Below are 26,127 nucleotides of genomic sequence, written 5' to 3' on the forward strand. Positions count from 1 at the left end.
GCACCCCCTGTTTTATATCACATAATCAGAGAAACATCTTACTTGTGAAGTGCTTGTTGTCCCTAACGTCCCTGTGGTATTTGGCCTAATGGTTACAGTTGCTGTCCTTGGCTGGAATGAAGTAAATGTTTGACTTGCACCTGTAGTTGATGGAATGATACCCAATACTTTTTGCTGAACTTGAACAACACCTAATTAAAGAAAATTGAGAACTGGTTAATGACCTAATTGCCAACAGAAGAAATAAATGCAATTCCAGGATGGCATTTAGAAATCAGTCTCCAGGTTTCTAGAACAGCTTTGAGTCTTTCAACAATTCTTGAGAAAGCTTTTGTCATAGTGTCAAAAAGAAGCAGCATTATACTTTGTCAATAGTCCAACTACATTTTAAGTTAAGAAACAGGTGTTCTAGAAAAGGTTAAGGAAAGAGTGAACCTTCACAAAGATCAGTTTGATGGTAACTGCAAATAAGCCCTTGCATTGACACGGTGCCACAAATGATTATTATACAACCATTAAAAGCTAGAATCTGATTAGTTTCAAATGCAGGAGACCAGTTTAAACACTTTTCACCTGTAAGTTTGTGGTGCTGAAGAAAATAGGCAATGCTTTTCCTGTCACCTACGAACTTTTAATAGAAAACTAGTAGCCTTCACGATTTCCTCAGGTGCTAAGTATAACGGAGACAGAATTGAGCTCTTTCTGTGCAATATACATCCACAAATCTCAAAATAGGAAGTTCTCTAGTTCAGGCAAGAACAAAAAACTGCTTGTCTTAGTTTGGAGCTGAATTCCTGCTCATCACCTTTGGTTTTTTTTTTTAAAGTGAAGAAAGTTGTTTTGTTGATGTATAATTTACATAACAACAACAAGAAGCATACTTCATTCCACGCTGTTCAAAATAAAGCTTTGCATTTTGCACTCTGAAATGCAGAATAATTTATAGGGGAAAAAAATTGCATTTTTCCCCCACAGACACAAATATGCAATACAGGAGGGGCAACAAGTTCTAGAAACTTACATATGTATTTTTTTATGGCCCCCTTCAAGTCACAGTTTACTTCACTGGGAAAAATAGTGTCAATGGAGAAATAATCAGCAAGCTGGAATACATTTTTCATTGCGTTCCCTTTCCCCTACCTCCTTGAGTTGATGGCACATTGACGGCAACAATCTTGCTGTTTGCAGGGAGTGGCAGCTTAGTTATCACTTTCCCTGCCATCGTTACTGGACTGCCTGAGATCTGGAAGGTCTGCCCTGTGCTGGCAATGGTTGTGGCTGAAGTGGCAGCTGTGCTAGTGGCTATTGAGGTACACAGAACAGTCAGGTTTAGAGCAGAGTAATTAGTCAATGAAATGACTATTTTCAAGTATGAAACAGCAAAGTAGATGACTATTGTTACAATCATTTTTGAATGTGTGATAGTTTCTTTGGTAAAGATTCTTGTTTGGAAACAGAATGCTTTCGTTATCAATGATTACATTTACCAGAAAATATGAGAGGTGAGAAATAAGACTGCCTAGCAAGTCTGAACAAAGGAAAATTAGACAGGTGCTATCTCAGAAATGTCCTGCTGACTTAGCAAGAGAGGCAAGAGAAAAGACAACAAGAACGCAACAATGCCATGTATTCTGGAGAAGATGGAGTGCTGCGTACACAATGAACTCCACCATGCATTCTTTCCATGGCCAATAGCTACTTACCTGATGAAGATTGGCCTTGTTTAACCCAAGTAGCAAAAGTCTGGTGGAAATTCTTGTTCTGCTGGAATGTTACTGTAGCTGGAGAACCCACTTTTGTAGTAAGCACTACTTTGGTTCCAGTGGGGACTGGGCCTGCTAAAGGGCCTACCACAACTTTCTGTGGTGTTGAGACAGTGGTTGCAGTGCTGCTGGCTGTAGTGACTGCAGGGACCACGCCTGTTGCAGGCAGCTGCTTTTGCTGTTCCAGTCGTTTCTGCAGGGTTTAGTGGGGGGAAAAAAAGAAGGGCTAGTTAGCATTTTCAGATTTTGTAAAATAACTGTTGTCTCTTCCCAGTATTTAAACATAAAATACTCTGGCTGGATTTCAGTTCAAGTTGTAAAGGACTAAAGAAAAAGCTGCTTTTGTCCCCCATAGCGTGAGACTCCCTGACCTGCAGAACTACAACTCTGCGTATTGTACACAGACAGAAATTTTCTTTTATGCCATCTTTAAAAATCGTCATCTTATGTTCATTTCACATTTTGCTTTAAAGAAAACATCTGAGTCTCAGATTACTCTGAAACATTAAAAACCTCTGCAAACCATCAATCTGTATTTGGCTTTGACCACACACACAGAGCCTGCATCTCCATCAGTAAGTGGTACATCAGCACGAATACAGAGTTTATCACTGGTGTTCCCAAGTTTAGAGCTGCCTGCAATGAGATCCTGCCAGTTACAGGAAGAAAGAAACCAAACAAAAACTAAAGTTGTATTATTCTACTTCATCATTAAGAATGCAATTTCAAAAAATAGTCTTTTAACTGAAAATCCAGTTTGCAGCCTGCTTAATACAGTTAGGTTCAAAATCCCTTACCTTACCCAGCAACCTCCTGTGCTGCATCAGGAAGGCACATTACATTTATGGAGTCGCTTTGTGAAGGAACAGTATCTGTAAATTCCAACTAATCTACCATTCTCCCCTATGTTACTGGAATTATCTCTGTATTTATTAACTTTCAGTGTTTGGTTAGCATTCTATTGCAGTAATGCCCAAGAATCAGAAACACTCATTCACTAATCATGTATTTCCCTCAAGGAAGATGAAATGAAAAAGGAAAACCGCGGAGTTCTTAATAATGTATGTGAAATAGCAACATGGCATTGGGTTTCCTCATTTCAGTTGCATACATTTATCTACACATACACACATCTAACTACACACACATCTCTCTAGATATTTATGTAAGTTATCAATGAGCTTCATTCAGCCAACTTCAGACAGAATAAAATCAAAAGATTCAGTTTTACTGAAGCATGAAGAGCAAATGCAGCTGTATTTCCAAATCAGCTATACACCATGACAGCTTTCCATTACACCACAATACAATGTTGATCTTACCTGCAGACTGGTGCTTCTCAGCCTTCTTTTAAAAGTAAATAAATTAAACCTTTTTCAAATGTTACAAATTAGGTAGAACCGCCCCCCCCCAGGCAATCCTTAACCCCATTTCAGTACAACAAATGCACACCGTGGGAGCAGCAATGTTTGATAACTCAGTTTGCAGTAGAAATTACTTGGAAAATGGTGTAAGAAAAAGCTAATAAACTCTGCCTCCCATGTTCTCATGCATGTGGACTACCAGTGCATAGTTGCTGACAGGTGGGACCACCAATAGCTCCCCCACCTGCTGGGCAGCCAATCGTTGGTGTTTTAGCTGAGCCTCCAATTGGGCCTTGAACTCCTCTGCCTTCTTCTGTTCACTAACCTTAGCCTGCTGTTCAACTGCCTGTGCCTTTTCCTTCTCCACCCTGCCAAAGACACAACAGAAAGTGTGTTATACCACCACACAAAATCAAACCATCCAACTGGATTTCATTTTATACAGTTTAATTACTGTTGGAAGAACAAATCTCAAGACTGAACATGGCTGAAAAACTGGTCATGGCTTTAGAAGTACTTTGAAATTAACTACTGAAGCTGCATGCAACATCCCTGAAAGATTCTGATGCTGAATTACTGCAGCAACTTACAGGAAAATATTCATCAAACCTGGAATTTATAATTACATTTGAGACTGCAATCAGCTGATACCATTAATCTAAAACAGTTCTTCCCAAGAGACTCAAAAATGTTGGTTCAACTCTAAGTGAGCAATACTGAAAATAATTCTTTAATGATTTGGATATTCTCAGGCTGAATTTACTTTTACTTTAACTGTACATATTCATTTTCTTTGCGTTATGGAAGTATTTTGCTAAAGCCATGCCAAAAGTAGCCTAAAGCCTTTCCATGCAGTATAACAATAAACTCCTAGCATACAACAGTAATTACATAAGCATGGGAAAATGAACATATTATTAGTTGAAATAAATCTCTAAGATCTGCATAAATTAACTCTGACACCAGCAAATGAGTTGAGCTTTACAACTGAAATCTTGGCTGTTATGAAAACACAGTAAACAAGTCTCACAGATCTGCTTTTACTGATTGCAGCTCCCAGGTTTGTGTTCTCTACTGGGAACTTCTGTTTAACATACACACACAAATTAAAACTGCTTTCTTGAAAAGCTCAGTTGAATTTCTTTACCTTTCAGAAAATGCCCTGATCTCCCATAGCTCCAATTCCTCCTCTGCTACCCAACTTTCAATTACAACAGGGCCTGTTTGCTTGGGTGTTTCTGGCCTTTTCGGCCTTAGTGCGCTTGATCGTAGTCCCTTCCTCTGGGGTGTTGGAGTTTCTTTAGAGAACAGTCAAAACACACATATTAAACTCAATCATAAAACAAAATTCAAGTGTAAACCAAGATTTAGTCTCTCAGCCCGATTTCATAAACAGGAAGGCCTTTCAGCTTCAGATAAAGCACATCACTTTGTTAAATATATCATCTGTTTCAAATAGGCTCGTGTCAAGTTCTGTTTGCTCCCTTCATGGTCTGAATTAAAGATCCAGTTACCTTCATTTCTGTAGGAGCTTATGGGAAGGGGGAAAAAATGTATGAACAAACATACCTTTTGGAGCCTCTGGTACACCAATGGGACAAATAATTTTTCTTATACAGTACTCTGAGCGGATTCCATATGGGCCAACATCTCTTCGCTTGATTATTTCTGTTGTTGTGATTTCAGTTTCAGATGTTTCTACGACAAATCAGTCCCATACATTAACAACAGAAGACAAAGAAAAGCTACATCTCCACTCAACCCCAATACACTGAAGGTAAAGGAACAGCTCACTCAAGGTAAAGAAACAGCTACTTGTACAATCTGTTGACTAAAACATTTCATAGCTAACATCAAGCCTTTACAGACATGCCTATAATCAGCATAACACTTCAAATTAACAGAATTTTTGATGTCCCAAGAAGAGCAACAAAACTGGTGAAATGTCTAGAGAACAGGTCGTATGAGAAGCAGCTGATGGAACTGGGAGTGTTTAGTCTGGAGAACAAAGAGGAGGCTGAACAGAGACCTCATTGCTCTCTGCAACTACCTCAAAGGAAGCTGGAATGAGGTGGAGGTCAGTCACTTCTCCCTAGTATCACAAGAGGAAATGGCCTGAAATTGTGCCAAGGGAGGGTTTGATTGGGCATTTGGAAAAAATTCTATCCTGCAAGAGTAGTCAGGCATTGGAATAGGCTGCCCAGGGAGGTGGTGGAGTCACCATCCTGGGAGATGTTCAAGAAATGTGTGGACATGGCACGTGGGGACATGTTTAAATGGCCATGGTGACAGATAGGCTTGATGATCTTAGAGGTTTTTTCCAACCAAACCAAATCTCTGAACAGCAAGAGCTTTTGCATGAAGAAACCCTGAAAGGAAAAGAAGTGCTACCTGTACGTGTAGTTCCTCCCCCAGGTGGAGCTTTGGCTGCCATATCATCCCATTTGAGACATGCCCACAGCAACCGCAACATGAGGCTCACTCCAGCCAATGACCTCACTGTCTGCAGGCGATACCTAACAACGAAGCATTAATTACATCTTAAAACCAACCAGGGGAACAATGGTTTTCTGTCCTCTCTTTATGATACAGACATTTATTGAACAAGAAATAGCAAAACTGGCAGGTTTGGGCATAAATGTGTCTATCACTTGTATTTTAATCTGCAATAATTTCACCATATCCATACTTTACATTTGTAAGGAAAAGTTACCTACCTCCAAGTGATCCCAAAGGTTGGCCTTGGGGATGGATATGGCCAAATATCCAAGGCAGGCTTTGCGTTGTAATTGAAATAGGGAACTTCTCTGATCCCCCCTTTTCTGGCCAGTTTTTTCAAGTCATCATTGGGTAAAACAAAGATGCTTTTTTTACTGCTTTTGGTGACAAATTTTCTGTAAGACGGTAAGGCAGTTCCAGAACGAGTTTTTTTGGGTCTTGTAAATTTCATCAACTTCACTTTGTCTTTTGTAGAATATTCTTTGCTGACAGTCATGGAAGTCACCAAAGTGCCTTCTGGGGTGGTCAGTGAATCGGTCACTGTTGTTGTCACCACTGTTTTGCTATGCTCTTGTACAGAAATGACATCAACATTCCTGTCTGCAGCTGGAGTGGTGAGCTTGGTTACAGTAGTGGTGGTGGTTACAGTGGATATGGCACAGTTTTCTGTAGATGACACTACTGTTGTTTTCTCCTCATTAGAGGCTACAGTCTCTGCAACTTTATACACAGTTTTGGATTCTGTAGACACAGTTGATGTTGTGGTTGTTGTCACTTCAGTAATAACAGTTTTTATTTTACTTTCTCCATTGATGTTTTCCATTTTATACATCTGTACACCATTCTGATCAGCAAAGTCACTACTCAGGCTAGATTCCTCACAGGAGGTTACAGGTGATGGAGCAACTTTCTTATCCTCAATGGCTTCAGTTTCCATAGATTCCATTTCACTGTTGAGGTTATTTTCTTTACAGACAGCAAGTGCTGGTGTGGAAGCAGTGCCAGCAAAGGCAGATCTCTCAGGAGAAAACTGTTTTTCTTCAGTTTTCTGCCCATACCTGGGAACTTTATCTGGTGGCTGAAGACCCTCTCTGGATTCAAGCTTAGGTGAAGCCTGCAGGCGTGACTTAGGGTCCACATTATTCTCGTCCTTTGCATCCTCTCCCATGATGTCACCATTCATGAATGGTTTCACTGAAGACTCCTTGAAAGTCAATGGTTTTATTTCATGTTCTGGAATGGATTTATTAATGTTATTCACTTCTGGTTCAACATCAGCCCCTGCCTTATTTTCAGAGATGTCTTTAACTTCATTTGTTAATGCCTTCATGTCATTGTCTTTCCCATTCATTTGAAATGCTGACTTCTCTCTCTCAGTTTCCTCATCTTTTTTACTTTTTTTGTCAGTAACACTGTTTTTATTTGTTTGATCAAGATACTTGTTTATGGTACTTGTCTCCATTTTGAGTTCCTGACCTTTCTTTTGACCATTAGCTTCAGTCAGTTTAGAGCTCAGTAAATCCTCGTCCATTTCTGCCCCATCCATGTGTTCTGGAGTTGGACTTTGAAGGTTTCTTTCAGAAATTAGCTCTGTTGGCTTTAGATCTTTACTAACTGTTTTTTGATGACATATAATCTTGTTTTCAGATTTACTTTCAGTCTTTCCTGGAGCAATTTCCTGCTCCATTTCACTTTCTTGAGAGGATGTTGGTTCAATATGGCTTTTTATCATACAATTGTTTTCTGGATCTTTGCTCTGCTGTTCAGAATTCCCTTCTGAAGCCATTTTTTCTGAAGTGGCCAGAGCATCTTTTCTACAGCTGCTTTCAGTTACCACTGCCTCTAAGTTTTCATTTTGATGCTGAGACACTCTGCTAATAGGTAGTTTTTGTTTCAAAGGCTTTTCACTTGTTTCCGAAACAACCCATTTGATTCTGCCTTCTGCATTTGGTTGTTTCAAGCCATCCACCAAGGAACTTTCAGACTCTCCAAGCACTTCTTGCCCTTGACACTTATCAGTAGCCATAGGTTCAGGGTTGCTTTCTTGACTGTCATTCTGAATGGAGCTTTCACCTTCAGAGGACTGAGGTGAGTCCTCACCCAGTAGCTGGCCTTCTCTTTTGGATAGTCTGTTTGTCAAAGGCAAAGAGGCTTCATCTAGCTCACCAGTTTTGGTGCAAGAGAGGCTGCTGACGGGCAAGCAGTCCTGTTTTGCATCTTCTGTTTGGGGCTTATCTGAAGTGCAGGTTTGCTCCTGGGAAGACACAGCCAGCTGGCTTCCTTCTTTTGCTTTTCTCGTCTGTGGCTCAGGGATGTTCTTCTGGGAGCTCACAGATTGACCACCTGCAGTTTTAGCACTAGCCTCCAGTTTCAACCTTTCAAGACGTTGCTTTTCTTCCAGTGTAAACTGTTTTATTCTCCTCTCAAGTAGTCCATCCAATTTGGAGGATTTGACTTTCCTCTTGTAGCAAGTCCTTAAATGAAAGCCCTCACTGACATTGATTATATCCTGCTTACAATGACTGTCCTCATCTCTCACAGGAGATTCAATTTTCACATCATCTACATCCATAGGCTCTTCCTTGATGACTTTATCATTTTCTCCATCGATTTCTTTTTCCACTGTGAAGAAGAAATAACTCTCAATCAGTAAGCTGTCATAGCAATGAGTGCCAAACTCTATTTTTCCATTCAGTACTAAGGAAAAAAATCTGCCTTTTAACATAGAATAGAATAAACCAGGTTGGAAGAGACCTTTGCGATCATCGTGTCCAACATATTCACAGAAGTCAAGAAAAAGGGAACAGAAACTTCAGACACTACTACAAGGGGGAACAAGCAATCATTGCAGTGATACATTTTAAATGCCTTGACAGAATCTGTTACATAGCTTTTCCATGGTTATTTCTGAGGTCCTATGCTTTTACACATGCAATGTTGGAATGAACAAGTAGTTTTATAAGGACTTAAGTATATTACCTTTGTCTTTTGCGTGATGTGGGCTTTCAGAAATTGTATCCACTTCTACTTTTTCTTCACATGACTTTTCTTCTTTCACTTGTACTTTCTCCAAGGTTTCTGAAACATCTGCTCTGTCTTTTTCTTGCAGATCATGAGAATCCTTTGTTCTGTCTTTCTCTGTTTTTACCTTAAGTGAACCTTTTCGTTTATCCAAGTTGCATTTTTCTTCTTCACTCTTTGCTATTAACAAATGAAATGGTTTCAATTATTCAGAGTATTTGTTATTCTCTGCTACATTAGTGCATGTTAGGTTACTTCTCAAATCATTCATTTATCGTTATTGAATTGGTTGTTATCACCAAAGATGAGCAGATATCCATAAAAGCCCCTCTGGCACACTATCCATAACAAAGACTACATAAGAATTATCACATGCAAATAATGAACGGAATGCCTAATATAAAAATCAGCAGGTTAGGAATTCACAAAAATGTAAGCAATACAGACACTTACTTGGTAGCAACTTTCTGTAATTTGCATTAGTATTTCCAGGCAGTTTGGGCATAAACCTGTGCACATGTGTTTTACTAATCCAGCTCCAGCCTCCATATCCTGTTACTCTATACTCCTCTCCTTTTTGTTTCCAAACCTGTTTTTAAAATAGTGGTTTTAACAGTGCTATTTGCTGCATTAGTAATGAATACATTAATTTAAAAACCCTAATTTACTTAAAAACCAAACCCAGACTTTTCCCAGAAAGTTGAAGTATACCTGTGAAATAATGTACTATAGTTGAAGATATGGCTGCTGACAATGAAATTTATTCTAACACCTAAAATCGTATTTATTTCATGCAACAGTGAGAATCTATTTACCTAAATGCTGACAGATTACCCAAGTTTTTGAATCAACATGTATGTCTGTTACCACAAATAAATTCAGAGCAAAGAACCACTCCAACAAAAGTATTTCATATCAACTGTAAGATAAGATGAAGAGGTTTCTATAGCAGTTCCCATCATATCACATAAGCTTCCCAAGTAAAGGTAGGTAGGCTAGATTTTTAGGTGAATGGGGATGGGAGCAGTGGACAGGGACAGACATACAGACAAGATTCCATTAACCATCTAGAACCTTTCTGTTAGAAAAGGCTGGATTTTGCAGACCAACATCTGTCAGCTCAGGCAGGGTCACTAAGAGCACATAACACATGTCAAATTTAGTTCAGACCAAGATTATGTGCTTGAATACGTGGGCACAGTTCCTGTTCCAATGGCTGAGAGTGATGCAATGATGTTGAAATGTTACATTTTAAATGGAAACAAAAATAAGAGTAAGAAATTAACAGTTTCTGCATTTTGTTTGTTCTTCAAGTAAAAGAAAGCCTTACCTGATGTTTGACAGGAAATGTGTATTTCACCCAAGTAGCTTGCTGCATTGTTTCTTCCTCTTCTTGTTTTCTCTCTTTTTTTTTCACTTTCTCCTTTTCTTCTCTTTCTATTGCTGTCATTCTACGTAATCTAATATACAGACATTAAAGAGCATTTAAGTACAGAATCATGTAAGCAAATACAACTCAAACAACAGCATGTACTACTCCTTTGAATAAATATCTGAGGTTGAAAGGAATTCCCAGTATCAGGTTTTTATGAAGTACCTACAACAGGAGCACTGTTCTTCTGGCTATTCCAGTAAGGCAAACACAGCTGCCCGCTACTGTGTCTAACATCAGACATCTCATTTCTGCTTGTGTGCCACAATGACACACAACAGACAGACTCCACTGAACTAAGTGTGTTGAAATTTGCTCTTTCAGTCTGCCCAAGTTTTAACCCTTGGAGACTGTGTCTCAGATAAACAAGCTTGCTTTGCAGGAGCAATGATATTATACAAACAATGTCATGCATTTTCATAGAATAACAGACTGGTGGGGGTGGAAGCAACTTCTGGGGATCACGTAGTCCAACCCCCCTGCTAACCCACAGCAGGTTGCCCAAGATCACATCCAGATGGCTTTGAAGTCCCCAGAGCAGACTCCACAACCCCTCTGGGCAGCCTGCTCCACTGTGGCAGCACCTTCATAGCAAAGAAGTTTCTGTTTATGTTTAAGTTGGAACTTCCTGTGTTCCACTTTGTGACTCTTGTCCTTTGTACTGTCCCTGGGCACCACTGAAAAGAGCCTGGTCCCATTCTCTTGATCCTTACCCTTTAGATACTGATAAGCATTGACAAGGTCCCCTTTCAGTTTCTGTTTGAGAAAAAACATTAAGTCCTGAAAAACTGACTAAATTTAAACTTGATTCTTACAGGTCTTAGAGAAACTACTCATTGTAGAACAAAGAAAAGTCCTCCTATTCAAAAGGATTTGAACCCTTATTTATTTTACCTAGTGTGCCCCAAGGACTCCCGCCAGATTGGCAGCATGACAACAGGTTTAATTGCACATTCCAATATAGCCAGTGCCAGTGCAAACTCTCTGGGTTTACTGCACATCTGAACAGCCTTAATCCAGTTAGACCTAAATTGGGGAAAAGATAAAAACCTGAAATGTATACATGCACTAACACAGCATACTATGTTCATAACATTTTCACGCTAGGATGAAAACCTCCTGTATTTGAAAACGTCACTCAACTGTGCAATCCTTTTAGCCATTCAGCACAAAACCCACAGAGGTTATTTTGTGTTTAAATGTAACGAAGGACAATGCTTGGAAATCACTGATTCACAAAGACAAAGGCTATTGTTTATTAATACTGTTAGCAAAAAACACAAGCAAAGCAAGACAAGATGCATTTCCATTTATCAATTTACCTGTGGGAAGCCCAGTTAGGGTGAAGGAATGACGCCGGGATATTGTTTTCTAGCTGAATAATAGTTAGCCTCAAAGTGGATATGGTAAGAACTTTGGACCCATGTACAGACCCATTCCATTTGAACTCTCCAGCAGGAGTCAGACAGAACTTATGTGAGAGATGTCGTCTCTTGTCGTGGTCCTCCCTGTGCTGGTGCTTGTTCAGCGCGAAGGAGTTAGTGGCATACTGGTTGTGATAAACACGATACTTCCCCTCTTGCCCTAGCTTGAAGTAATTGTTGAGATTTCCTTTCATCACAACCTCCTTTTTTGTGTTCATCCGAGAGACTTCACCTTGAGAGTTGACCACCAGGACCTTGTGAAAGAAAGGAAGATTTAAAAGATTTGCTGAAGTTTCAAATATTTCTATGTAGTTATTTTGGATTTTGGCTTTGATTGTCTGCACAAACCATAATAAAAATACCTTTTATCAGTCTGTAGAAGCAAATAGCTTCTTATTTGATATACTTAGTATATGTAACTTCATCACTGACTGTACAGAGTTAAGATATTCCCAAAGATCAACTACAACATTAAAAAGAAATCTGCAATCCAGGCTCCTCAGGAAGTCAAAGAGAAACTCTTTTTGCTTCTCTAAATTATGCTTACTGAGGAAGACAGCTTTGGGAAACTGCTTCACTAAACTTCAGTAAGCTTTCCGTGGAACCTCTCCTTGGTAAATCACAGAATCCACATGTAGCTAAGCAAATAAATATCCTGGACTTTGAAATCATGGCACAGATAACATTCCTGGAGATATTCAAGATGAGGATCAACAGGGCTCTGGGCACCTGATGTAGTTGAGGATGCCCCTTGTTTACTGCAGGAGGGGTGGGACTGGATGAGCTTTGTAGGTCCCTTTCGATCCAGACCATTCTGAGATTCTGTGAAATTACTCATAGCTGAGTTCCAAATTTGAGAGGTTTCTGAATAAATACACTAAATGCTATCTTACAAAGAAAATCAGTTAACAGAAGTAAAATTAATACATCAAACAATACACAGGTAACTAATCGCAACACTTTTATTCCTGGGAGAAACTGGGCTACTTCAAAAAAATTAACCAAAACCCCAACCCAAATAAAAAACCAGAACCAACACGAATACCACCACACCCCCAAAACCCACACCAAATCCCAAAGAATCAAATCTCCAACAAACAGCCTCCAGCCATACAAAAAAAATTATACCAGCTGGCAGACATCTGAGAGATTTCACTTTTGCCTGCATCAAGCAGTGCTACAGTTTTGCAGTGATTGTCTTTAAACGACCACATTCTGCCAGCAGAGATTTGTTATGGCCATTACCTAGCTCCTCACACAACAATCAAACACAAAGCACTGTAAAGATGTAGTTTTGGCATGCCAGTTCTGAGAGAATTTTAGATAAAACACAGATCACTTATTACTGGCTACACTGTAAACAATTCTCTTAACTGTCACGACCAGCACATTAAAGGAAAGGAAGTGCACAGGGTCACTGACATACTACTGAAGATATCAATTTACTCTGCTCTTGTGAGACCCCATCTCAAATACTGCATCCAGTTCTGGGGTCCCCTATCCCCATCCTAAGAAGGGCACAGAGCTGTTGGAGCAAATCCAGATGGCCACAAAGATGATCCAAGGGCTGGAACACCTCTGCTATGAGAACAGGCTGAGGGAGCTAGGCTTGTTCAGCCTGGAGAAGAGAAGACTCCAGGGGAAACAGGAGCTTAAAGCTGCCTTGCAATACCTGAAGGGATCCTACTGGAGAGGGACTTTTCATATGGGTATCTAGAAACAGGACAAAGGGGAACGGTTTGAAGCTCAGGGAGAGTAGGTTTAGACTGGATCTTAGGAAGTTCTTCAGTGTGAGGATGGTGGGACTGTAGAATAGGCTTCCCAGGGAGGTCGTGGATGCCTCCTCCCTCAGAAAGTTCTACACCAGGTTGGATGAGGCCTTGGACAGCTGAATCTAGTTTAGAGGCACGCCTGCTCATGGCAGGGAGGTTGGAGATGATCTCTGAGGTTCCTTCCAACCAAACCCATTCTATGATTCTGAGTTAAGAGAACAAAGAAAGAAAAAAAGGTCTCAGTTTCCCCATTTGCCAATTAATTATTACTCCTTTCCTTTTTAAGTACCTCCAAAGTCTGCCAAAATCACTTCATTTTAAGAGATTATCAGTTTTCTAAAACAGCTTTCATACTTCTTTTGAGATTTCCAAGATGTGCACAAACCTCTCTGCCTTCTTTATATAACTTATTTGCTTCGTGTGCTGCAGCAGCAACCTGCTGGCTTTTCATCTGGCTCAACTTGCTATCTGGATTTCGTAATCTTGTGAGCATTCGCGTTGAACCTGGCATGCCTCTTCCTGCGCCTGGAGAATCACTTCTTTCACCATTAGATTTCTCTCCTGTCCAGGGGAAAAGACACACACACACACAAAAAAAAGGCCTTTGAAAACAGATTGAAAAATTGGAAGTCTCCTTTTAAAACAGACTGAAAAACTGGAAGTTTTGTATTGATGTATGGGTTATAAAGAATGAGTCATAAAGAACCAAAGGTGTAAAATGAAAGTTAGAGACATTATTAATAATATTATCATCATCAACATTATCATTATTACCTATGTCTTCTGAAGTCTGGGATCCCCTCTCTGCATTTTCAGCATCATCAGATGTCTTAATGGAGTCATTCTGCCCAGAGCCCAACTCACTACCGTTGCTGTTTTCAACATCTGACTGTAGAGGTGCAGCAGATGCACTGCTACTGTTGGTAGGGATCATCTGACCAGTTTCTTCTACAAAAGAACAGCTTCATTTTTAGTTTTTCTTTTATACTGGATATATGCCTTTTATTCCCCTAGTTTTTAATTTTTAATTTAAAAAAAAAAAAAAAAAAAAAAGAGTCATCTGAACATCTTTTGCTGAACTGGGAAGAAATACCCATAAAATATTCATTCCTCCAGAGCACTGTATCAATGAAAGTGGTTTTGGTTCTGTTTCAAGCAGTTTCAACTTTTACAGCTTTAAAGAACGGAAATTCATGCTTAGATGAAATATGAACATATTTTAAATACAAGACTCTTTTTTTTTCTCTATAGATGCAAACACAGAGAACCCTCTCCTGAGAATTTGTTCTGCTTTTAGAATGCAGATTTCACAAAATTTGGTCTCCCTGCAGCTTCTATACTGTCACTGCTTTTGATTTCCTTGTGTTCTAGCTGTTCCTCAAGGCAAACACCTTTCAGCCCCTCTCCAGTTCTCCACTGAATCTTTGATTGTCTTTTCTTCTGTACGTTAATTTGCAGGAATCCCAGATTTCACAGTTCAATTGGCACCACTCTATGTCTAAACTTCTCCTCTGCAAGCTTAAAATAGCAACTTCTTAGAATCTCACGGGTCTAGGCATGGAGTCAAACTCAATAAGACAAATGGGTTCAGCTGTCCTGGTTCTGGGATTCCTGTAACATCCTTAACCTGAAGGCATCTTGATTTCTGGCTTTGCCAAGTGAGTGACCAGCACTGTTCAATCCACTTCCTTTTTTACTAAGGGGAAAAATGGAACCACTGTGGTGCCTGCTGTTTGGAGCAGAATGGAAACACCCAAACCAGAACACACTCCTCATAAAAGACTGAATTCTAATTGCATTTAAACAAGGATGGTGGCATACACATTCTTGTCTAGATCTGAATTTTACTCTTCTTTTCCTCCTCTTTGAGGGTAGCCGTGTCAGTGGTGTGGGTTCAGTATCTCTCCCCCTCTCCCTCAAATGGGTGTGCCTCAAACTGGAATTTCATAATAGAAACACAAGCATCACTATAAATACAGTGAACTAGACTTAAGGAGGAACCTTCACACACTTTCCTACAAAAGAAGGCCCATTCATTTTAAAATAAGCTAGAACTTTTGAAAGGAGAAAAGTACCCATGAATGTATAATAAAGAAACAATGATAAATACAGAAGAGAATCTTTAAGATATGAACCCATAAATGTGTTTGGAACAAAGTTACAGGATTTATGTCTTTCCATTAAACCTCTACACAGTCATTTTAACTTTAAATGGAATAAAACAAAATTAAGAATGAGCAAAAATATTTAGTTAAATATCTACAACGTAGGCTTTTTGTCCCTTTCACTGGGACACTTTTGGTTTTTAAAAAGTGTACTGTGAAGCTTCCAGATTAATCTCTCATTTTCTCCTTCTGTTAGCAAAGACTATTGACAAGGTGTAGATACATTCACATCTGCAAGCTCCAGAACTGCAAGCTGTATCCGAATGGAGAATTATTTCTGTAGGAGACACGAGGCTTACTGCTTTTTCAAACCTAACACACCAAGCAGGGCTGCATCACAGATGAGAGCATTTTTAGTGTTTTTTTAAAAAGTGAAAATAAAACTCTGATCATTTTAATAGTCATCAGCACTTCAACATTTGGTTATGTGGTAAAGCTTGCAACAGAATATAATTCTGAATGTCACAGCATATCATTCTGAAATATTACACTGAAAATTTAAATGACACCCAACCAAGTCCCATTTATTCCTAAATCTAACAATTTTTGTTTGCTGTTGGTATATTTTTTTTTGAGTGTATATTACTACTTTTACATCACTGACATGGCAGAACAAAATATGTTAAAATACAAGAACTTCTGTGCTTCTGACATCTGTGTAAAATTCCATCTCGACATTTCAGCGCTATGTTTTGCTCACATGAATGAAAATACTTTGTTTGTTAGTACTTTGTACAGTTAAATGAGAGGTTAAAATAATAAACAAGCCAGCAGCAAATCAGAATTTGAAACAAATTTCGATAGGATGCTAACAATTGTTATGGATCGCTATGGGAAAATAAAATATTATACAGAAAAAAAGAACACAAAAAAAGCTTAGCCATAGTCATCTTTGAAAGGCATGGAAACAAATGCTAATGGGCCACAAATTTCAAGCACTAGTTGCAAGAAAATTAACTTTGAAATGTTAATGACAACGTAGCAGTAAAGGATGGCACTGCAAGCAAACAGCATGAGTGATATGCGCTGGGAATGGTTTTAGAGGACAAACCGGATAGAAAAACTTAACAGATTGCCCAAATTACAGAGGCATTGGTGACAGTGCCCTCTGTACCTGAGAGTTCCTGAGGGAGCTCTGATGCCACCTTCTTCTCTGCCACGTTGTTGCTATCAAGGCTTTCTGACTGACAGCCCATTGCGTTCTTCCCTTCAGAGCAACTAGTCTCTCCTGCAGAAGGATTTGTGCTGCTGTCATCAGTGCTTGATGTCACAGAGTTACTTTTATCCCCAACGACTGTTGCCTCTACAGTAAAATGCACAACAAAACTTTATGGATATTCTTAAATATGCCTCAGGATGTCATTTGCCATCATCCATAGAAAGCAGCTTTGTTTATCTGTTTGATTATGCTGGACAACATGGAGCTTTTCCTTTTTTTCCTCAAGGAGGTAGTATTGTCTCAGAATCAGAGAACAAACTCTTTGGTGAGGAAACAATGTCAAAAATGATGTGATATTGCTTACTGCAAACACATTGATCACAACCTGTAAGTGCCACCTCTAATTCAAGCCAAGGTATCCACAAGCTAGTTGTATTTAATTTGCAATGTAGGAAAACTGGTGAAATTGTTAACAGGAAAAACAACTGCAATATACAACCACAAAGGAACTGATAAATATCACCTATTCCTTAAAAAATAACTTAGAGAATCACACAGAAAACATCACAGTAAAGCTAAAAAAAATTGTGAGGATCTTAACTAAGGACTCACTTCACCAAAATGAAGTTGTTAAAGCACAGTCAGTTTCTTTACCTTCTGTTTTCACTTTTTCTCCATCTTGCTCAGCAGGTGTTTCCTCAGTTTTATCTTGGTCTCCAGATGCTTCCTTGCCCTTCTCAGCATCTGTCTGGTCATTTTCAGCGTCACTTTTGGCCTTTTCTGCTTCATCATCTGCTATGGTTTTATCTTCCACTATTTCTCCTTTCCTTGCTCTGATAACATCCAAAATTTCATCTACAATAGAAGTATGTTGTCCTCAATAAATAACAAACCACCACTTACAAAGCCACTGAGCTGAATTAATATGACATAAATACTTTATTCAAGGAGACAAAAGGTAACATCCAACTTCTCACCACTTTTCCCCACTTAAAATTCCAAAGATTTAATTATTGATTTCTCAGAATTATGCATTTATATAGTGATGACTAAAACCATTTTCAAACCTGAGTACTCAATCTTTGCATCTTCCTTAGAACCAAAGTTCAAACCTTCACAGATTTTTGTTGCTATTTATTGCTCCAAGGTAGATAAATTAAGTTGGTGGAGAACTGCAGAAGAGATAAGACATTCTTCCACATTTTGTATACTACTGGAACAACTGTTTGCCATTTCTGCCACTCCCACGGGATTGTTAAATGTTTATGAGGAGTTACACACACATCACATAACCCCAGCATGGTAGGAGTTGGAAAAGACCTCTGAAGATCACCCAGCCCAACGCTCTTGCTAAAGCAGGGACACCCAAAGCAGGCTTGCTCAGGACTGAAATGTCCAGGCATGTTTGGAATCTCTCCAGAGAAGATTCTACAGCCTTTTTGAGCAACCCTAATGGCACCCTTAAAGTAAAGGAGTTTTTCCTTACTTTTAGGTGGGTGAAAAAAAACCCAAACAACAAATACACACACACATATATTTATATAGAATGGTATAGGATAAACCAGGTTGGAAGAGACCTTCAAGATCATCGCGTCCAACCTATCAACTAATTCAACCCACCTAATCAACTAAACCATGGCACCAAGCACCCCATCAAGTCTCCTCCTGAACACCTCCAATGACAGCAACTCCACCACCTCCCCTGGCAGCCTGTTCCAATGGGCAATCACTCTCTCTGTGTAGAACTTCTCCCTAACATTCAGCCTAAACCTCCCCTGGTGCAGCTTGAGAGTGTGTCCTCTTGTTCTGGTGCTGGTTGCCTGGGAGAAGAGACCAACCCCCACCTGGCTACAACCTCCCTTAAGGTAGTTGTAGAGAGCAGTAAGGTCACCCCTGAGTCTCCTCTTCTCCAGGCTAAGCAACCCCAGCTCCCTCAGCCTCTCCTCACAGGGCTGGTGTTCCAAACCCCTCACCAACTTCGTTGCCCTTCTCTGGACACGCTCCAGCAAGTCAACACCCTTCCTAATCTGAGGGGCCCAGAAATGGACATAGGACTCAAGGTGTGGCCTAACCAGTGCTGAGTACAGGGGTAGAATGACTTCCCTGTTCCTGCTGGCCACACTATTCCTGATAAAGGCCAGGATGCCATTGGTCCTCTTGGCTGCCTAGGCACATCAAGAAACATTTGACAGTTAACACAGCTCTACTCCAGACCTGGGATGACCGCAGTCTGGCACACCCTAAGCATATCAAGAACATCATTCAGGACATCCTGGAATACAGGATACACTTAAGCCTCTTGGGCTGATCTGTTGTTGTTCTGAGTTTATACTTGCAATTCCTCTAGTACCTGCAGAATATCTGAAGGCTCATGTGGCCTCTTTATGTGCTAAAAATGAGGATGAGTCCTCAAGAATTCAGCACTACATAGCCATGCTGGCACCTGTGTGATGCTTCTCCACCAACTTCTAATAATAAAATAAACAAGTATTTGATTCGAAGTCCAACATCTGTTCCCATTAAACAAAGCACTCTTACCATTTGCTGCAGAAAGGAAAGACTTGTTGTTGCCTCTTGCTTTGTTGGTAAGATCTTCTGTCACGTCCATGTGCCTATGGATTTCTTCACGCATTTCATCCATAGTTTTGCATAGGTCAGCTTCCCAGTAATCTTTGTCTAAGCATTCAATTAACTCTGCCAGTTGTATCTTTGTGCTATAGTACCAAATTTTCTTATCTTTCTCACTTTCTGAGTCTTCTTCTCTGTATTTAAAAAATAAAAATTTAAGGTTAAAATATCTGGATAATTGAAAAAAAGAGAGCATCAGTCTTCTTTTTTCAGGCTTACTAAATGCTGCTATCTAAATGTGAACAAAGAAATCATACAATGGCATTCATCTGCACCCAGTTTAGTATCCAAATACTCCTTTCCCACTTCCTTCTCTTTTTCATCCCCACAGAAGCCCTCATGGCAAATTCCTCAGGAAAGCCATTGAAGAGTCTCCTTAAAACTGGTTTGTCTGATCTGGCAATAAAATTTATTCCCATTATATTTTGGGAACCAGTAATCTATGACTACACCTCCAAAAATTAGCAATGAAAAAGGGTATGGCTCCAGAATCCATCAAAGGCAGTCCTTCTGACTGCATAGTCAGGAAATACCAAAGTTAAGAAATTGAAAGCATAGAATGTGACATTCATAAAATGTTTTACATTAGCATCAATAAGGAGTTCACATGTGACAGCACCAGTGAGAGACAAGAGTCATAATATGCTCCTTGAAAAGGATATGGGGATTCCCACATTTTTCTGTCTGGTACTCCATGACATCAGGAGCCTAGACAAAACTACTGGAGTACCACAGTGTTAAAAGCATCTCAACAGGGTTACCAGACCCAAGCAAGTTTTGGAAGTATCTCAGGTAACAGGTTCTCCCAGAGTGCTGGAGAACATTGGGAGGAAGCTCTCCAAGTGGCTCTGCAGAAGGCTACTTGATTTCAACATTGCTTGTTCAGTACTCTTCAGAAGCAGCAGTCACATCTAGGCTGGCTATGGGCAGGACCACTTATTTGTGCAACTCCCCATACCTTGAACACCATTATGGGGTGACAGTGATTTTTCAGCCTTCTCTTCACATGTGGGAGAGGAGCTAAACCATTGCTCTCTTTGTGCTACTTGTAAAAGCATTACAGACCCACAGCTCACTGAATCAAATTGTCCATAGCAATGGAAAGCTGAAAGATCTAACCTCGGAAGGCTTGTTTTGTGTTCTCTACTGGCTGCCTCTAGATGGCTTAAAGATGGTAAAAACTGGCCTCAGACATTCAGAAAGCCAAACAGCCATAAGGCAACTTGATCATCATCTCTATAATATTTTCCACATTCTCTTTATGAAGCAACCGTGGTTACGAAGTTAATAATGGCAACATTACTCAAAATTCAACTACTCATTTGTCACAACCATTGCAACAAAACAGACTTGTGGGTTGGATGATAAAACCTGGTGTATTGCAAAGAAACGCTGTCTTCTGCTCATGAAAAGCAACTGACTCTGCTTTACTCATTTACTCCTCTAGGCACAGACAGAAGATGAGATGGCACAAGCTTGCTGTTCTGCCTGCTTACACAAACTCATCTTTGTTCAGATTTCTTTTCAGGATTCAGGTGTTTGCCAGTGGAAGCCTGGACTGCTCATCACCAACTCACTAACACTCAAAGAATTTCCACAGAAACTATTCTCTGCAACCCTTTTTGGCAAAGTTTGTTAAGACTTAAATTCACAATTGAGTAAGAAAACCCTAAAAAACCTTCAGGAAAATAAAAGGCAAAAATTTAGAATTTTGGTTCTCTAATTCCCTTGGGCAAGATTTCAAATCAGTAGTTGAGCAGATTACTTTTAGATATGTTGGGTTTCTCTGATACATTTGATCACATGGCATTGGTGAATACACTCTACTGATTGTAACAGAGCTGATATAATTTAATGAATCCTAGGTTTTAGCTTCTGGCATTACCCCTCAATTATCCAAGATGTCAGGTGGGATTTGATCTTGCTGAGTACATGAATGTGAAATGGCTGGGTTTGCAAGACAGCATTCTTACAATATCTAAAGGACATTAAAAACTAAACTATATAATCACAGAATGTTAGGCCTTGGAAGGGACCTTGGAAGATCATTGAGTTCAACTCCCCTGACAGAGCAGGATCACCTAGAGTAGGTCACACAGGAACATGTCCAGGTGGGTTCTGAATATCTCCAGAGAAGAAGGCTCCACAACCTCTCTGGGCAGCCTGCTCCAGGGTTCTATCACCCTCACAGCAAAAACGTTTTTCCTTCAGTTCCTGTGGCACCTCCTCTGCTCCAGCTTGCCCCTGGCACTCCTTACCCTGTCATTGGACATCACTGAGAAGATCCTGGCACAGTTCTCCCAACACTGCCCTTCACATCTTTATAAACATGAATGAGGTCGCCTATCAGCCTCCTCTTCTCCAAGATAAAGAGACTCAGCTCCGTCATCAGGGAGATGTTCCACTCCTTTCAGCATCTTTGTGGCTCTGTGTTGGACTCTTTCTAGCAGCTCCCCGAGGTCTTTCTTGAACTGAGGGGCCCAGAAGTGGACACAACACTCCAGATACTCCTCTCACTGGGGCAGAGGAGAACCTCTCTTGACCTACTAGTCACACCCCTTCTAATCCACCGCATTCCTGGATTATGTCCACCCTGTTGTACACCAGCACCCCCAGGGCCCCTTTCCCCTATGCCACTCTCTAAAGTACAGATGAGACTATCTGTAAATTATTAAAGCAAAGATAACTACAGCAAAAAAGTATCAGTTCCATGTCCATCACAACCAAGCTTATTGTGAAAAATCAAGTTTTCAACTCATTTTCTGGAATTAGAAGGTAGAAAATTATGCATGAGGCAACAGAAGATTCAGGGTGACCATCACATCCTGCTGCATCATCCAAATGACACACCACATAATGCAGAGCACGTGACTGAGTATAAAAATAGAGATATTTGTATAAAGATAAAAGTGTAAAAGCTGCCCTGTACCTTATAGATGATTACTTGATACTCAAAATAACCAAACATGGACTCTGTGAAAGAAGAATGCAGGAAACAGAAAGCAGTGATACATAATTATTAAAGCATCAGCTATTGATGCGTTAGAGGAAGGGCACTGTATTTTAAAGGAGTACTTAAAAGTGTTGTTTGCAATATGCAATAGCACAGTCCTTGCAATCCCTTTTAAAGACTTTGGCTAATATCTTTATATTCACTGCACTCCCTTTTGCATGAAATTCTGTTAAGGGTTCTTTTGTTCATAACACTGAACAGGAAATTCCATGTCAAGAAAACTAGTAAAATGTTTTAATTTTCCTAAATTAACAATACCATTGGTTTCACTTAAATAATCATTCTCCTCCATTATGAGAACAATTAAATAAGAACAGGCTTGAAGAAAACCCAGTCTTCAGTTATTTTCCTGTGAAAAATGTGGCAGTATTTTTACAATTTCAGATTCAACTTCTCAAAAATCAGGGCACCACAGCCCCAGCACCAAGGGTTCACAGAATCAAAGAACACCTAATTCCAGACCCCTGCCATAGACAGGAACACCTCTTACTAGACCAGGATGCTCAAGGCCCCATCCAACCTCCATGGCTGGAACCCCCAGAGCTTCTCTGGGCAACTTGTTCCAGCGCTTCACCATTCTCATGGTGAAGAATTTCTTCCTAGTGTCTAATTTAAACTTCTTCCATTTAAAGCCATTACTCTTGGTCCTGTCACTACCTGCCTTGTTTTCATTTGACATTGAGTTAAAGATACAAAGTAGATCACTTGAAGACAGGCAGTTCTTGCTGGTCTGACTTTGTTTACACAGAGTGTTCACATACAGCATTTTCTGCATTTCCAGTTAACAGAGATGGTGCTAGGCCTTGGCTTCAACAGCAGCCCATCAAACCAGGATCAGCATCCCACAGCCAAACTCCATCCCAGCAGGTTGAGTACACTGGCACTACTGTCCTATGCACCATGTGATCACAAGAAGAGTTAAACTACTTTTTAGCAGCTTTTGCAAGTAACTGGGGAGTTCTCATTAAAACTCCCTTTCTTCTACTCACACTGATGTGTGTTATGCACAGGTCCTGGTTTTTTCTCCCTCTTTTTATATATAGATTGTGAGAGTATTTTGGGGAAAATTGATGGATTAACAACATGGGGGAATGACTTTAAGCTGAGGCAGAGTAGGCTTAGACTAAATCTTAGGAAGAAGTTCTTCAGTACAAAGGTTGTGAGGCTCTGGAATGGGTCCAAGTCTAGTTGAGAGGTGTCACTGTCCATGGCAAGGAGGCTGGAGTAGATGATCTCTAAGGTCCCTTCCAACCTAAGCCATTTTATGAAATACCTACTTACAAACCAGCACACAACGGTCTCTTCTAACAATTTTAACATGGCAACAGCAACTTCCAGAATATATTAAAAATCCACTCAATGCAGTGTTATTGTTCAGGAAGCACTCAGTGCTCAGTTTACTTACATAATGATTCTCCTGTTCAGGAACCAGTATTTCCGCCTATGCCTGTCGTATCCAATAGGTTCGTGTCGAATATATGGTTTATTTTTTTGGATTTCAGCAACACAGTCAGTTACTCCAGGCACCTTGTGTGCCACGCAGACCTCACACTGCCATTCGTCTTCTGGTACCTCCTCCAGAGGTGGTTTCACACACTCCAAATGGTAGACGGCTGAACAAGTCTCACAGCAAAGCAAATCCCCAAGTTTGTGACAAACCCTACAGTGATCGTCATACTGAATTACACCTTCTGACATTAACTCTTCACGTGCAATGTTTGTGGTAAGAAACTGATCCACTAAGAACTGCAGAACTTTGATTTTATTCTCTACTGGTCCATAAGGATAGTCCTCTGTCTCTTGGTAAGGAAGAACATGATGGTATTCCTTGTCACTCTCACAATAAACCCGCAGAACCTCTGGCCACGTCATTCCATCTATGAAATACAAAGTGGAATTAACGCTATCTTTGAGGTCAGCAGGTCCAAAGGTAGTATTTGAAGTGTCTTCTTCACGTAAAACTGCTTTTAAAAGCACTATATGCATCTCTGCCATAAGTGTGCACTGCTCTTGACTTACCAGAGCAGCACAGAAGTCCTCAAAACGAAAAGGAGAGAGGCGTAAAACAGTGCCAAAGTTCCTTAGTACCTCATAGATAGCAATAACATTCATTATATGCTCACTAGGCACCATTAAGTCCTCCGAGGATTTAGGAAACTCCAAGGGTGGGATATCTTTTTCTTCCAATATTGGAGAACGAGGACGATGAACTCTTGGTCTTCTCCTACCTGGAATAAGAAATAACAGTAAGAATCTTGCCATTCACAGATCAAGGTGTTTAAACATCTATCATCAACAGCTGTGTCAAACTTGCTGGACGACTGCAAATTAAGGATTCACACCTTCACAGATACCTAAAGGTGGTAATTCAGCTAATAATCTAATACTCTAATTAACAGAAGGAAAATTAAACACATGAGATGTCTGAAGCTTTGTTTTAGACACTTGGAGCAGCTGCATCTCCCACAGAACATAAATCTACTGAATCTTTAAAACTACATCTAGAATTTCAATTGTTTAAATTAGTTAAAAAGAAAGGCATTCCCCTCAGTCAAAATACTAATTAATTGAGAACTTTTCCTCATTTTTATTCAGCACGACTAGTTTATTGTTCTTCCTTGGAATTTTTGCTTTAAACTCAAAAGCATCAAGCTTCAAACAACAGATATTTTTAATTTAAACACTGCAAGCTATTCTCCTGTCCAGCAACATAAAGGAAACATCGTTTCAAGCAGATGTCTTAGGACATCCATTTCAATCAAATTAAAATACAGAGAGAATCTAAATCACTTTGCTCACTGCTTTCTAACTGGAGTATTTCTTGTGGATATCTAGGTGCCAGAAATAAAAGTTAAATGTGATGCTTTATGAAAATATTTCAGGAACTCCCAACTTTTCAAAAAACCCCCATAAAAACCCAAACATCCAATAAAATAGGAAATATCCATGAATGAGAAGGAGGTAGAATTATGGAAGGACAAAGCCTAGCACAAAAAGCTAATCTGAAGAGCTCTATCACTATCTAAAAGACACTGACTGTAATTAATTCAGTCTCAGATCCTAATTCTGATGAGATGCTACACGTTCTTCCCTTTAATTCTGCTGTCCATGATGCCAAGCAGGAGTAATAAAAGTGGAAAGAGTTTGTAAATGGCACTACTAGAAGTGAAATATTTCAGTCTTCTCCCTCAACAATAAAAGTCTCCAGCTATATGTAACTATTTTGCATCTATTAACAGTGGAAGTATTAAAATCCACTCATTAAACATACTTCATATTTTTGTTAAGAACCAACAACTTAATCATAAAACCTCAGAAGGTAATTATAAAACCAAGAACTGAGATGAACACTGGTATAGGTCCTCTGCTAACCATACTGATAATGTGGTCAACAGCTAAGATTTTAATTTTCTAGAGAACTTGTTGGCAGGATGTATTTTATTCACAGAGAAAAATCCAAAAGAAAAATGAAGCTGTCTGTAACAGCAATTTCATATGCACACTTCAATTAAAAGTAACACAGTAACATAAGTATTACATGGTGTGTGATCTGAGACTGAAGAGTGACACAAACAGGATTTTGGAATTCGAAGCTTCACATTAGTAATTTTTTAATCAAAGTCTGTGCATAACAGACCCCACTAAAATAAATGGTTAAAGAAAATCAGGATAATGTTCCAGTCATCTTGGATATGACCATCAAGAGGAAATGGTTCTCTGTTGCGTTTGTTCAACCCTCCCTACTTGAGTACTTTCAGTACTCCTGTAAATACAGGAAAGAAGTCTAATGTGGAGTGAGGAAAAAAAACAAACAACAAAACCCCAACAGAGTTCTGCTAAGGCAGACAAATACCCAGATGCTGAATTTGCCAACAGCGTCATTAAAA

General features: G+C 39.7%; 1 protein-coding gene across 12 annotated transcripts in view; it reads right to left on the minus strand.

Annotated features, from left to right (window-relative positions):
• Positions 1–26,127, minus strand: part of BPTF (bromodomain PHD finger transcription factor) — a 55,381-nt gene that overhangs the window by 16,909 nt on the left and 12,345 nt on the right. For 5 of the 12 annotated variants that reach the window (XM_068151102.1, XM_068151112.1, XM_068151108.1 and 2 more), the window contains exons 2-20: positions 23,646–24,468; positions 19,138–19,361; positions 17,254–17,454; positions 16,555–16,743; positions 14,050–14,223; positions 13,661–13,836; positions 11,402–11,757; positions 10,974–11,105; positions 9,978–10,107; positions 9,101–9,236; positions 8,606–8,827; positions 5,845–8,248; positions 5,519–5,643; positions 4,697–4,825; positions 4,275–4,425; positions 3,372–3,495; positions 1,704–1,956; positions 1,141–1,302; positions 43–191 (exon numbers count right to left, since the gene is read on the minus strand). In XM_068151102.1, coding sequence (XP_068007203.1) covers positions 43–191; positions 1,141–1,302; positions 1,704–1,956; positions 3,372–3,495; positions 4,275–4,425; positions 4,697–4,825; positions 5,519–5,643; positions 5,845–8,248; positions 8,606–8,827; positions 9,101–9,236; positions 9,978–10,107; positions 10,974–11,105; positions 11,402–11,757; positions 13,661–13,836; positions 14,050–14,223; positions 16,555–16,743; positions 17,254–17,454; positions 19,138–19,361; positions 23,646–24,468 — 6,260 coding nt within the window. Of the gene's footprint in view, positions 1–42; positions 192–1,140; positions 1,303–1,703; positions 1,957–3,371; positions 3,496–4,274; positions 4,426–4,696; positions 4,826–5,518; positions 5,644–5,844; positions 8,249–8,605; positions 8,828–9,100; positions 9,237–9,977; positions 10,108–10,973; positions 11,106–11,401; positions 11,758–13,660; positions 13,837–14,049; positions 14,224–16,554; positions 16,744–17,253; positions 17,455–19,137; positions 19,362–23,645; positions 24,469–26,127 lie in introns of those variants that run through there. The other 7 variants (XM_068151111.1, XM_068151110.1, XM_068151113.1 and 4 more) reach the window with 6 other exon arrangements.

Source organism: Melanerpes formicivorus, unplaced genomic scaffold (genome assembly GCF_026170545.1).
Source record: "Melanerpes formicivorus ecotype bairdi unplaced genomic scaffold, bMelFor1.0.p_v2 SCAF_21, whole genome shotgun sequence".
NCBI classification, from domain to species: domain Eukaryota; kingdom Metazoa; phylum Chordata; class Aves; order Piciformes; family Picidae; genus Melanerpes; species Melanerpes formicivorus.